General features: G+C 49.5%; 1 protein-coding gene across 5 annotated transcripts in view; it reads left to right on the top strand.

Annotated features, from left to right (window-relative positions):
* Nucleotides 1-14871, top strand: part of LOC132460648 (receptor-type tyrosine-protein phosphatase-like N) — a 69078-nt gene that overhangs the window by 24673 nt on the left and 29534 nt on the right. For 3 of the 5 annotated variants that reach the window (XM_060055443.1, XM_060055445.1, XM_060055442.1), the window contains 5 exons: nucleotides 119-266; nucleotides 662-735; nucleotides 829-906; nucleotides 8173-8292; nucleotides 10004-10170. In XM_060055443.1, the coding sequence (XP_059911426.1) occupies nucleotides 119-266; nucleotides 662-735; nucleotides 829-906; nucleotides 8173-8292; nucleotides 10004-10170 (587 nt within the window). Of the gene's footprint in view, nucleotides 1-118; nucleotides 267-661; nucleotides 736-828; nucleotides 929-8172; nucleotides 8293-9408; nucleotides 9434-10003; nucleotides 10171-14871 lie in introns of those variants that run through there. The other 2 variants (XM_060055446.1, XM_060055447.1) reach the window with 2 other exon arrangements.

Raw genomic sequence — 14871 nt, 5'->3', positions numbered from 1 at the left:
ATGAATTCTAATTGGTCACCATGACAACGCATTGACACATCGTAGATTAAAAAGGTAAGACAACACAAACGTGTTCATGTTTTGAATGTATATATTAAAATACTCCCCCCCCCTCCAGGCCTACATGGAGGACCACCTGAGGAACAAGGACCGCCTCCTGCAGGAGTGGGAGGCGCTCTGCTCCTACCAGGCGGAGCCTAGTGCCGTCAGCTCCGCCCACAGCCCCGCCCATCTCAAGAAGAACCGCAGCCCTGACTTTGTGCCCTGTGAGAAGCTTGAAAGACCCTGAAACACAACTTTAGAACCGTTAAACCCTAAAACCCTAAAACCCTCCAGTCCAAACGAGACTAGAGGGTTTAAGGTGTACTGTAAGACCCTGTAAACCACCTTCAGAACCCTTCAGAGCACCGTAAAACCCTTAAAACCACTAGAAAACGTAACAACCCTTTAAATACCCTTCATCCTAACGGAACTATGAGACCCGTTAGGACTGTTTTTAAGGGTTTTAGGGTGCCCTGGGAGCGCCTTTAAACTCTTAAAAAACCCTAATCCTAAACCAATCGGTTTAGGATTTCTCTTCAAGACGGCCCTCATCAGAACCATCGCCGTGACGATGACGGTGCTGATGCTGTCCCCCTCATGTCTCCTCCTCCTCTTCCAGATGACCACTCCAGGGTGAAGCTCCGGGCTGAGGTCAACCCCTCCCGGGACGACTACATCAATGCCAGCACCATAGTAAGACCCACGTCACTGACCCCTGACCCTTCTTGTGACCGTTGACCCCTGATGTGACCTTTTCCCCCTGATGTTACCTGTGACCTCTACCAGATCGAGCACGACCCCCGGATGCCGGCCTACATTGCGACGCAGGGGCCACTGTCTCACACCATCTCTGACTTCTGGCAGGTGAGACCTGGACTGAGGAGGGGTGAGACCTGGAGGTGGGGGGAAAACCCCCTGCTGTGTCTCACTCTCTCTCTCCCTCTCTCCCTCTCTCTCTCTCTCTCTCTCTCTCTGTCTCTCTCTCTCTCTCTCTCTGTCTCTCACTCTGTCTCTGTCCCTCTCTCTCTCTCTCTCTCTCTCTCTGTCTCTCTCTCTCTCTCTCTCTCTCTCTCTCTGTCTCTCTCTCTCTGTCTCTCTCTCTCTCTCTCTGTCTCTCACTCTGTCTCTGTCTCTGTCTCTGTCTCTGTCTCTCTCTCTCTCTCTCTCTCTCTCTCTCTCTCTGTCTCTCTGTCTCTCTCTCTCTCTCTCTCTCTCTCTCTCTCTCTCTCTCTCTCTCTCTCTCTCTCTCTCTCTCTCTCTCTCTCTCTCTCTCTCTCTCTCTCTCTCTCTCTCTCTGTCTCTCTCTCTGTCTCTCTCTCTCTGTCTCTCACTCTGTCTCTGTCTCTGTCTCTGTCTCTGTCTCTGTCTCTCTCTCTCTCTCTCTCTCTCTCTCTCTCTCTGATTGAGCGGAAGGTGCGTGATTTGCGGAGCAGAGCGGAGCGTGTGTGAGAGCGATATTGAGAAGTTTTTGCGAACCTTTTTCATCGTTTTTTTCGGTAAACGTTGTATATATGGTTGGGTGAAGGTTTTTGCGAGGTGTTTGGTGGTTTTTGGTGCTACTTTGAGGTGTTTTTTCGCGATCGACCAGCGGCCGCTGGTCGGTGGGCCTAGAATATGGCGGTGTTCGAGGGGCTCAGCCGCAAGCATGGCTTCAAGATCTCCACCACCTTCCCGTGTTCAGTGGAGGACTGCAGTCTGGCAGTGGCAGACATTGTCGGGCACAGCAGCATCAAGTCCGCGGCCCGGATGAACGGAGGGGTCGTTATTTTTGTGGACAGCGTGGCCAAGGCATACCAAGTGGTGGAATCTGGGATCGTTGTGAATGATTTGTTTGTGTCCGTGTCTCCGCTTACAACGCCGGCAGCGAGGATTACTATTTCTAACATCCCTCCGTTCATCGGCGACGAGGTTCTGGTTCGGGAACTATCGAAGCACGGGAAAATAGTGTCTCCAATCAGGAAGCTGCCGTCAGGCTGCAAGTCTCCCCTGCTGCGGCATGTCGTGTCACATAGACGGCAAGTGCACATGATTCTGAACAAGAAGGACAGTGAACTGAGTTTAGTTTTTCAATTGAGGGTGGATGATTTTGACTATGCTGTGTTTGTAAATTCTGGAACTCTGAAGTGTTTTGGCTGCGGGAAAGAAGGGCATTTAGTCAGAGCTTGCCCGGAAATAGCCCCCAAAAATCGGCCCGAGCCTGCTGAGGCGACAGCAGGCCCCTCCAAAGATGTGGACGCTGTAAAACAGCGGGCTGCAAGCATTGAGGTCACAGAGGAAAATGTTGTAACTGCAAAGCAGTGTGGGGAAAATCCAGAAAAGGCTTTTCTATTATGTGTTGACAATGGAAAAAAGAATGAGTGTGTTGTTCAGGAGAAGGGGGACAATGTTACAGAACCAGCAGAGAGTGTAGAGGCTGGGCCCAGCTCTGCTGCAGTAGAGCAGAGTGACAGTGGGGGTGGGTTGATGGAGGAGGAAGACAGTAGGTGTAAGGCTCCCCTTCTTAAAAGGAAACAGACCAGTGAAACCTGTGGCTCTAAAGCCAAGAAAACAGCAGATGGGGAGGAGAAGGAGGTGCAGACAGAGTCTAGTGGTGAAGAGACAGAGTCTAGTGAGGAGGAGGAGGAGGAGGAGGAGGAGGAGGAGGAGGAGGAGGAGGAGGAGGAGGAGGAGAAGATGGTGGACTGTGTAACAGACAGCCAGCCCCTCACTGACTCACCACTGGCTTCTGCTTCACAGCTGGATGGGATGTACTCAGTACATAGTATACAGGTGTTCTTGAAAAGAACAAAAAATATGAAGAATGTCCAGTATGATAAACATTTTGCAGACAAAAAAATGCTGTTGCTATCTTTAAAATCTCAGATGAACATCAGAGGGGAGGGAGGTTTCACTGAGAAGGAGTATTACAGATTGAAAAAAATTGGGCAGAGACTAGCAAAAGAGCTAAGCAATGTTGAAGATGCAGAGGGTATATAAAGCAGTGTGCCTGCTGTCTCTCATAACGTCAGCTTGAACGAGTCACTTTACACTGTCAATGTGTTGTTGTTGTTGTTTTTTTAACTGCGTTTTAATGAGTGTGTTTATTTAGTTATTTATTATTTATTGCTGTCTAACCTAAAGTCTTCGTTGTCTGTGTTAAAAGGTTGATTGTTGAAGAAAGAAACGTTGAATAAAGTTTTTTTCAAAAGTTAAAAGTCTCTCTCTCTCTCTCTCTCTCTGTTTCTGTCTCTGTCTCTGTCTCTCTCTGTCTCTGTCTCTGTCTCTCTGTCTCTCTCTCTCTCTCTCTATTAGACACACGGCTTGGAGCTCTTCCGGATGGTGCCTTCTCTGGTTTATTTATGTACTGTTTTATGTATGTCTTAGTTTTAGTTTTAGTATCGGTAAACAATTGCTGTGCACACACAGCCTACAGCAGACACGACATGCTAGGGATTGGTACACACAGCGAGAGGACCATCTCAGCTGAATACCTAGGCGAACACGGAGTACCCAAAGACATCGCCCGGACACCGGGGGACAGACGGTTCATGGTCCCGGATCTGAAGCACAAGCGACGGCGAAGGGATCGTAAGCAACGACAGGGCTGCAGGCGAGGTCTGTTAGCGAGGATGAAGAGATGCCCGGACAAACCGGCTTTGCCGAGTATTTTCCTCTCCAACGTTAGATCAATCGCTAGCAAGATGGACGAACTATGACTGCGGGTTGCAACTAACAACATCGTGAAGGATAGCCGTGTGCTTATTTTCACGGAAACCTGGCTCCAGGCGTCCATTCCCGACTCTGCGGTAGCACTGGAGGGCCGTACAGCTCACAGAGCTGATAGAACTAAGGTTAGTGGGAAACAACGTGGTGGTGGCCTTCTCATTTCACTAAAGAAAGCTGGAGCTCCAACACTAGAACTGTGAGTAGCCACTGCTCCCCGGAGTTGGAATATATCACAGTTAAATGCCGGCCTACATTCCTCCCGAGGGAATTCAATGCCGTGCTGATCACAGATGTTTACATACCAATGTTTCCCATCCATAGACCAATGTGTGATTCTGTTGCGCAGCACCACAGAATCAACACCAAGCGCCACAAATAGATATATAATATCTATTTTGTTCCGTTCATCCATCTCCTCATAGCACTCTTTCTCCCTGACATTCTCGTTCACGCACGCACACGAACACGCACACACTGAGACAAGCGTGCATTCATGCCAGTGGTGCGCGGGTACACTTAAACAGCTGATTTGCCCGCTCCTCCTCTCAACGCGCCTATCAAAGGAAACCCGAAGCAGCGGGATATTTGGCAAAGAGAAGACGGTCGGCGACCGTTTTACCAAAGTTGAGTATGATATACTGTGCTCAAAAACACCTGCCCAAAATTATTGTTAGCTCAGAAAAGATAATGTTAGCCCTTAAGAACTCAACGTTATTGATATTGAACATCCCGCACCCTAAATCAGCATAGATAACGTTGGTAACGCAGCAAACGATGTGATTAATTTGAAATGCGGTTAGGTTGAGATAGGCTACGGTATTAGCTGGGTACCCCCAGCCCGTTCTGCCGGCGATTTGAATTCGCTCTGCAGAAGGGGCTGGAGAGCAATACATTTCTTTCTGTTTCCGATCCGCTTTTACTGGAGTCAATCACCAAGCTGGCTTTTCCCCCTGGCGTGCTATTGGCTGGTTTAACACAATGACGACAGGGAAGCGATTGTTGCGATTGAAGCGATCGTTGATCTGATTGGTTGAACGACTATTATAATTTTTATCATTATATTTATATTGTTACGTTATACTATTGAATTTGTTTTACCCAAAAAGTGAAACACAAGAACCCCCCCCCCCCCCCCCCGTCTGGGCTCCTTACCCCCCTGTCAGGACTCCTCTCCCCGTCTCCCCCCTGTCCCACACATTGCTTTCTGTCCGTGGGAAACACTGCATACCTCCCGACGCTGATGCAAACATAGCACTGGCTCAGCTACATGACGTCATCAGTAAACAACAGAGTACCCTGAGGCAGTCCACATCATCAATCATGCCAATCTAAAAGTAATACTTCCGTGTTAAATGTACCACGAGGGGAGAAAAGACACTGGACAATGTTTATACCAACATTACACTAGCCTAATTAGCCAGACCGCTGGCTCACTCGCTGTCGGACCATGTGTCCATCCTTCTGATTCCAGCGTACAGCCCCATCAGGAAAAGTGCTCCCATCACCACTAGGACAGTCGAAACCCGGCCAGCAGAACCCACTGCAGATCAGTCTCCATGACACCGGATGGGAGGAATACGAGCATGAGGACCTGGAACGGTGCACATCAATGGTCCTCCAACACTTCAGGAGCTGAGCAGACTCGGTCACCGTGGACAAGCGTGTCCGGGTTTACCCCGACACAAAGCCATGGATGAACAGAAAGGTGCTGCAGCTGCTCAGGGAGAGAGTCTCCGCCCTCAGGTCAAAGGACAAGGCCCTCTACAACATCGCCAGGGTCAACCTGAACCGAGGCATCAAAGAGGCCCAAGACGGAGTACAAGGGCAAGATCAAATACTTGTCGAGCAAAGACTCGAGGTGGGTGTGGCAGGGGTCCAGCACATGACCAAATTCAGAGTCAGCAGGCTCTCAGCCGACGGGGATAACCCACAGCTGGCGGAAGAGCTGAACTCCTTCTACGCGTGGTTCGAGATGAGGCCGAGTGGGGAAGCCACATCACAACCCCCACACCCACCAGCCCCCAGCAGCTTCACCCTCACAGAACACGACTAGACTCACACCAGTTTGCCAACCGAGCCAACAGGTCCACAGAAGACGCCATTGCGACGGCTCTCCACTCCACCCTGTCCCACCTGGAGGAGAGGAGTAGCTATGTCAGAATGCACTTCGTGGATTTCAACTCAGCGTTCAACACTATACTTCCGGACAGACTGGTGTTCAAACTGTCAGACCTGGGACTACCCCTCAATACCTGCACCTGGATTAAGGACTTCCTGTCTGGCCAGTGTGGCCACACCTTCACAGCCCTCACACCCAGCACTGGGACTCCTCAGGGCCGCGTGCTGAGCCCACTGCTCTACTCCCTCTATACACATGACTTTACCCCCGTTCACCCCAGCAATGACATCACAAAGTATGCGGACGACACCACCCTGGTGGGCCGCATCTTGGGGGGAAACGAGACCGCATACCGGGACAAGGTGGAGCAGCTGAGCAAACAGTGCAAGGCTAACAACCTGCTGCTGAACCAGCTCAAAACCCGGGAGGTCATCGTCGATTTCAGGAGGAAGAAGACTGCGATCCAGCCCCTGCTCATCGACGGTGGCTGCATGGAGAGGGTCGCAGCGTTCTGCTTCCTGGGGGTGCACATCCAGGAGGACCTGTCCTGGAGGACCAACACCACAGCCATCATCAAGAAGGCACAACAGCGACTCTATTTCCTGAGAGTCCTCAGGAACTACCACCTTAGGGAGGAGTTGCTTGTGACCTCTTACCACTGCACATACTGTATCTGCGTGTGGTTCTCCAGTTGCACAGCTGCAGAGAGGAAGGCACTACAGCGGGTCCTTAGCTTGGCCCAGAAGATCATCGGCTGCCCTCTCCCCTCTCTGGAGGAACTGTGCTGCCTCAAGAAGGCTACCAAGATCTCCAAGGATCCAACCCAACCGGGTAACGAACCCTTGTGCTGCTGCGCTCAGGGAAGCGTTTTAAGACTACGGCTGCACGGACAAACAGCCTAAATCGAGCTTCTACCCCAGGGCCATACAGGCGCTGAACGTTGCTAACACCTGACCTCTCGGACAATCACGCACGTGGCAGCAACTAGGGAACTGTGCAATTCCCAATAGTGAACCATCTATTTATTTACCTGCCTCCCTCACTTGCTAAGGACTTGTGCAATATTGGGTTGTCATGTTTACAAGTCATTCAACTGCACTTTAACTAAGTTTTAATTATATTTATATTACCGTATTGGTCCGAATACGAATTTTCCCCTCGAAATAGGTCTGAAAAAGTTGGGTCGTCTTATATTCGGGGTCTAGTATTCAGAGCGCCGTTTCTCTTCTTCGCCTCTCCCTTTAAATGTCAATACACATTCGCGGCCGCAGGTTGCGCTAGAAATTGGTTCCGGGAAGAAGTAGTCCAGCGTCCTTAACAACCAGACCGTTACCGGTGTTTAAAGACAGGCTGACCATTAGAGACAAGTGGCTCAAAAGTGGGTCAGGTCAATCAACAACAGCGGAGGAGCTATGATGCCAATTTTAAAATAATGGTCGTCAATAAGGCAGAGTCAAGTAACAACTGCCAAGCTGCCAAGAAGTTTGGGGTCACGGAGTGTAACGTAAGAAGATGGCGAGCAACAAAATAACGTCTCAAAGACGTCAACAGTCAGCGCAAATCCTACCGTGGTCCTCAAAGTGGCCGTTTCAGTGAGGTTGACCGGAGAGTTTTTGAATACGTCAGAGAAAACGCGCTTTGGGCGGAGCCGGTGGAAGCGGAGCAGCTGGGGAGCGATGACAGCGAGAGCAAACACAGCGGGGCAGAGGACGTGTGTGAGTGATAGAGAGAGATCGGAGGAGAAGTTTGGCGAATTTTAGTTAAGTTTAGTTAAATATGTGGCCTGTATTTTTCTATGTTATTTAAAAATGTTCCCAATGTTGCTTGATTATTGCTTGATATTAATTTTGAATCATACTGTACATATTTTGCCTTGAAAGTGCCGTGGCCTTTACTGGCATTATTATTATTGTCATTAATATAACAAGTGTTTAATTCACTGTTCTTTGTTCTGCAAATCTGGTCTGCAAATCTTTTTTTCTAAATGTTGGTGTTGAAAAACGGGGGGTCGTCTTATAATCAGGGTCGTCTTATATTCGGACCAATACGGTAAATGTGTATTTCTGTTTATTTTTTATCATACTGTATACATTGTTTATATATGTTCCTTGTCCTCTCTTCTTTAAGCACCAGGGGGAACCTCTCCCAAATTTCGCTGACCCGTACCTGTACCTGTACTTTGACAAATAAAGATCATTCATTTATTCAGTCTCTCTCTCTCTCTCTCTCTCTCTCTCTCTCTCTCTCTCTCTGTCTCTGTCTCTGTCTCTCTCTCTCTCTCTCTCTCTCTCTCTCTCTCTCTCTAGATGGTGTGGGAGAACGGCTGTACAGTCATCGTGATGTTGACTGCTCTGGTGGAGGACGGAGAGAAGCAGTGTGACCGCTACTGGCCCGACGAAGGCTCGTCCCTCTACCACATCTACGAGGTAGGCTCCTCCCCCTACCACATAAACTCCTCCCTCTACCACATAGGCTCCTCCCCTATCACCCTAACTCCTCCCCTTACAACATAAGCTCCTCCCCTACCACATGCATGAGGTAGGCTCCTCCCCTTACCACATATGCTCCTCCCCTACCACATCTATGAGGTAGGCTCCTCCCTCTACCACATAGGCTCCTCCCCCTAGCACATCAACGAAGTAGGCCCCTCCCCCATCACATAGGCTCCTCCCCCTACCACACAGGTTACTCCCCCTACCACATCTACAAAGTAGGCTCCTCCCCCTACCACACAGGCTCCTCCCTCTACCACATCTACGAGGTAGGCTCCTCCCTCTACCACATATGCTCCTCCCTCTACCCCATCTACGAGGTCTGACTCCTTATGGCCATCACCGTCTCTTCTCTGATTGGTTTGGGAATCCATCTTGCCTGCAGACCTCTGCTGTGCTGGTCTCTCTGCTGTGCTGGTCTCTCCTCATGCACACCTCTAAGCTGCAGGTCTCTCCCCCCCAGGTGAACCTGGTGTCGGAGCAGACCTCTAAGCTTCTGGTCTCTCTGCTCATGCTGGTCTCTCCCTCTGGTCTCTCCCCCCCAGGTGAACCTGGTGTCGGAGCAGACCTCTAAGCTGCTGGTCTCTCCCCCAGGTGAACCTGGTGTCGGAGCAGACCTCTAAGGTTCTGGTCTCTCTCATGCTGGTCTCTGGTCTCTCCCCCCCAGGTGAACCTGGTCTCGGAGCAGACCTCTAAGGTTCTGGTCTCTCTCCTCATGCTGGTCTCTGGTCTCTCCCCCCCAGGTGAACCTGGTGTCGGAGCAGACCTCTAAGGTTCTGGTCTCTCTCATGCTGGTCTCTCCCTCTGCTCTCTGGTCTCTCCCCCCAGGTGAACCTGGTGTCGGAGCAGACCTCTAAGGTTCTGGTCTCTCTCATGCTGGTCTCTGGTCTCTCCCCCCCAGGTGAACCTGGTGTCAGAGCAGACCTCTAAGGTTCTGGTCTCTCTCATGCTGGTCTCTTGTCTCTCCCCCCCAGGTGAACCTGGTGTCCGAGCAGACCTCTAAGGTTCTGGTCTCTCTGCTCATGCTGGTCTCTGGTCTCTCCCCCCCAGGTGAACCTCGTGTCGGAGCAGACCTCTAAGGTTCTGGTTTCTCTGCTCATGCTGGTCTCTCCCCCCCAGGTGAACCTGGTGTCAGAGCAGACCTCTAAGGTTCTGGTCTCTCTCATGCTGGTCTCTTGTCTCTCCCCCCCAGGTGAACCTGGTGTCGGAGCAGACCTCTAAGGTTCTGGTCTCTCTGCTCATGCTGGGCTCTGGTCTCTCCACCCCAGGTGAACCTCGTGTCGGAGCAGACCTATAAGGTTCTGGTCTCTCTGCTCATGCTGGTCTCTCCCCCCCAGGTGAACCTGGTGTCGGAGCAGACCTCTAAGGTTCTGGTCTCTCTCATGCTGGTCTCTCCCTCTGCTCTCTGGTCTCTCCCCCCAGGTGAACCTGGTGTCGGAGCAGACCTCTAAGGTTCTGGTCTCTCATGCTGGTCTCTGGTCTCTCCCCCCCAGGTGAACCTGGTGTCGGAGCAGACCTCTAAGGTTCTGGTCTCTCAGCTCATGCTGGGCTCTGGTCTCTCCCCCCCAGGTGAACCTCGTGTCGGAGCAGACCTCTAAGGTTCTGGTCTCTCTGCTCATGCTGGTCTCTGGTCTCTCCCCCCCAGGTGAACCTCGTGTCGGAGCACATCTGGTGTAACGACTTCCTGGTACGGAGCTTCTACCTGAAGAACGTCCAGACGCAGGAGACCCGGACCCTGACCCAGTTCCACTTCCTGAGCTGGCCCACCGCCGGGATCCCCAGTGCCACGCGGCCCCTGCTGGACTTCAGGAGGTACTACTTCACGCTCTTATTCTGAAATACACCTAGCAGACGCTTTTACCCAGAGAGACTTAGAGTCAGTCTGTTTGTCAGAAGAAAGAGAAACAACAATATCTATCGTTCCTCTCTCCTCCACCGCCTCACGTTCCTGTCCCTCTGCCTCTCTTCCTTTCCTTCTTTTTCTTTCTTTCTTTCTTTCTTTCTTTCTTTCTTTCTTTCTTTCTTCTCTTCTCTTCTCTTCTCCTCTCCTCTCCTCTCTCCTCTCTCCTCTCTTCTCCTCTCCTCTCCTCTCTCCTCCTCTCCTCTCTCCTCCTCCCCTCTCTCCTTTCCTCCTCTCCTCACCTCCTCCTCTCCTCCTCTCCTCTCCTCTCCTCTTCCGTTTCCGGTGTGTGAGTGGCGGTGGTGGGGGTGCGAGTGGCGCGGAGTTTTGAATTGTTTGCTGTCCCTTTTTCACGGTTTTCCCTGGTTTCTCCGTCTGTTCTATGTGCATGATCAGGTAAGATTTATCAATATCTTTACTGTGTTGGCGAGTGATCAGTGGTTGTGTCGGGAGGTTTTCGGGAGGAATGGCGTCCCCCGAGACGCCACCTCCGTCTATTCGGCAGGGAGTTAGGATAGTCCCGCCGGATAGTAGCGTTACTGTGGAGGAGTTTCTGTTGGCTGTCGGTGAGCAGGTAGGTCATGTTAAATTATCTTTTGCATCGAGAATGAATAAAGCAGTGGTTGTGTTCCTGAAAGAAGAGCCTCTCCTGTATCAGCTGGTGAGAGACGCCGAGATCGTTTAATGGCCTGTGGCATGTGCCACCGCGACCACTGACATACCATGGCATATGCCGTTCTGGAACGGTAACTGCCGTTCTGAAACGGTAACTGCCGTCGCGACCACAGACATACCATGGCATATGCCGTTCTGGAACGGTAACTGCCATTCTGAAACGGTAACTACCGTTCTGAAACGGTAACTGCCGTCGCGACCACTGACATACCATGGCATATGCCGTTCTGGAACGGTAACTGCCGTTCTGAAACGGTAACTACCGTTCTGAAACGGTAATGCCATGGCATATGCCTTTCTGGAACGGTAACTACCGTTCTGAAACGGTAACTGCCGTTCAGGTGGAACGGTAACTGCAGTTCCCAACAATGGTATGTGACACCAGACCAGCATAACTCCTCCGTATAATTTCAAGACAGGTATTGCCATAAATGTAAAGGTATATATATTTGGTATTTATTGACACAATATCACAACATAACGCCGTAAATAAAGGGATTTACACGTTTCTCTCGTCCGTGCTGTTGTTATGATATTTCCGATCTGTTTGTTGTTGCTTTTGTAATGACAGATGCTTTTGAAAACAGCCGGACTTGCTCCGGTGACGGTAGTTATAGCCTAGCCTTCTAGGTGGCCATAGAGCTATAGTCTATTGCTTTGTTCCAATATCCATACTATCCGCAGTCATTATACTTTATTTTAGTATGACTTCTTTTTTATATAGTTTGAGTACGTAGTGCGTTGCAATTAAGATCAGGGCGAAAGGAAGTGTAGTGAAAGGACCCGGATGGTATACTCAAAACGGTCAAACCGATGAGTGTGGAATCGTGGATTGTACACCTTTCGTGCTCCACGGCAGCGATCTTAGCTACGTAGCTGAAGAGGCGGAGCCAGGCTGAGCCAACGTCGGCGCATTTTCTTTAATAGGTCCATGCATTTTCCACGTATCCTGCATTAATGGAGTCATTTTGTTGTTTTAATAGCTTTATAACTACTATGTGTAAAGTGTTCACCGTTCAAAGCGAGATGTTTATTGCGGTTGCGATCGTAGTTTCCGTTAGGGGTGGCACTGTAGGCTATGGCTAGACAGTCATCCATTTTTCCACTCGTGTTTTATCAAGATGTTCTAGTAGCGTAGCCTATAATAAAGCCTACTGTATGACTGCTTCAGCTCATAACTATTCAATAGGCCAAATATTAAGTTTTGCATTTGTTGTTATTGGTGTTTAACCAAATAATTTAAGCAGGCCTATAGGTTCCTATCATTTAACCCTGATCCAGTGTCATAAACCTTTCTATATCGACATGATCCAGTGGTATCATGGCATACAGGCCAAAAGTTTTTCCGCTGGCAAGCCAATTATGTTAATCGGAAGTTCCATTTCCTACTGGAACCACCGTTTTTCCGCTGGCATGCCACTCATGTAAAATGGTATTACCAGTTTCTACTGGCACCTACCGTTTTTCCGCTGGCATGCCACTCATGGAAAATGGTAATTACCAGTTTCTACTGGCACCTACCGTTTTTCCGCTGGCATGCCACTCATGGAAAATGGTAATTACCAGTTTCTACTGGCACCTACCGTTTTTCCGATGGCATGCCACTCATGGAAAATGGTAATTACCAGTTTCTACTGGCACCTACCGTTTGCCAGTAGATATTCCTTTCCTGTGGTATTTGCCCGTTCATACACACATACCACTCATGATTCACAGCTACACAATCATTCTTATAAAAACGGTAGGTGCCAGTAGAAACTGGTAATTACCATTTTCCATGAGTGGCATGCCATCGGAAAAACGGTAGGTGCCAGTAGAAACTGGTAATTACCATTTTCCATGAGTGGCATGCCAGCGGAAAAACGGTAGGTGCCAGTAGAAACTGGTAATTACCATTTTCCATGAGTGGCATGCCAGCGGAAAAACGGTAGGTGCCAGTAGAAACTGGTAATTACCATTTTCCATGAGTGGCATGCCAGCGGAAAAACGGTAGGTGCCAGTAGAAACTGGTAATACCATTTTACATGAGTGGCATGCCAGCGGAAAAACGGGGGCCTGTATGCCATGATACCACTGGATCATGTCGATATAGAAAGGTTTATGACACTGGATCAGGGTTAAATGATAGGAACCTATAGGCCTGCTTAAATTATTTGGTTAAACACCAATAACAACAAATGCAAAACTTAATATTTGGCCTATTGAATAGTTATGAGCTGAAGCAGTCATACAGTATAGGCTTTATTATAGTCTACGCTACTAGAACATCTTGATAAAACACGAGTGGAAAATGGATGACTGTCTAGCCATAGCCTACAGTGCCACCCCTATAGGGACCTGGCTCTGGTGCACTAACCGGAAACTACGATCGCAACCGCAATAAACATCTCGCTTTGAACGGTGAACTCTTTACACATAGTAGTTATAAAGCTATTAAAACAACAAAATGACTCCATTAATGCAGGATACGTGGAAAATGCATGGACCTATTAAAGAAAATGCGCCGACGTTGGCTCAGCCTGGCTCCGCCTCTTCAGCTACGTAGCTATTAGATCGCTGCCGTGGAGCACGAAAGGTGTACATCAATCCACACTCATCGGTTTGACCGTTTGAGTATACCATCCGGGTCCTTTCACTACACTTCCTTTCGCCCTGATCTTAATTGCAACGCACTACGTACTCAAACTATATAAAAAAAGAAGTCATACTAAAATAAAGTATAATGACTGCGGATAGTATGGATATTGGAACAAAGCAATAGACTAGCTCTATGGCCACCTAGAAGGCTAGGCTATAACTACCGTCACCGGAGCAAGTCCGGCTGTTTTCAAAAGCATCTGTCATTACAAAAGCAACAACAAAACAGATCGGAAATATCCTAACAACAGCACGGACGAGAGAAACGTGTAAATCCCTTTATTTACGGCGTTATGTTGTGATATTGTGTCAATAAATACCAAATATATATACCTTTACATTTATGGCAATACCTGTCTTGAAATTATACGGAGGAGTTATGCTGGTGTCACATACCATTGTTGGGAACTGCAGTTACCGTTCCACCTGAACGGCAGTTACCGTTTCAGAACGGTAGTTACCGTTCCAGAAAGGCATATGCCATGGCATTACCGTTTCAGAACGGTAGTTACCGTTTCAGAACGGTAGTTACCGTTTCAGAACGGCAGTTACCGTTCCAGAACGGCATATGCCATGGTATGTCAGTGATCGCGACGGCAGTTACCGTTTCAGAACGGTAGTTACCGTTTCAGAACGGCAGTTACCGTTCCAGAACAGCATATGCCATGGTATGTCAGTGGTCGCGACGGCAGTTACCGTTTCAGAACGGTAGTTACCGTTTCAGAACGGCAGTTACCGTTTCAGAACGGCAGTTACCGTTCCAGAACGGCATATGCCATGGTATGTCAGTGGTCGCGGTGGCACATGCCACAGGCCAATAAACGATCTCGGCCCTACTGCAGCTGGTAGAGAGTGGCGTGTTTATTAGGGACCTATTCGTGCAGGTCTCCCCGCTGTCGGTTCCCTCCACGCGGATCACCGTGTCCGGTGTTCCGCCGTTTATACCGAACGAATTGTTAGAGAACGAGCTCCGTAGGTTTGGCAAGTTTGCCGGTGGATTTAAAACGGTGAGTTTGGGATGTAAGGATCCCAAACTGAAGCACGTGCAGTCTCTGAGACGGCAGGTGTTCATGTTCCTGGACTCGCCGACACAAACACTCGATGTATCGTTCAGAGTGAAGCACGGTGATGGGTTTTATATGGTGTACGCCAGCTCAGGACAGTTCAAATGTTTTGAGTGTGGAGATGTGGGACATAAACGCTTTGCGTGTCCACATAGACAGCAGGGGGCGGCTCGCTCCGCTGATGCGGCGGACGGCTCCGTTCGGTCCGCGGCTGGCGGGTCGGGTAGTGGGTCTGCG

Source organism: Gadus macrocephalus, chromosome 7 (genome assembly GCF_031168955.1).
Source record: "Gadus macrocephalus chromosome 7, ASM3116895v1".
NCBI lineage: Eukaryota > Metazoa > Chordata > Actinopteri > Gadiformes > Gadidae > Gadus > Gadus macrocephalus.
This window is presented reverse-complemented; position numbering and strand designations above follow the sequence as displayed.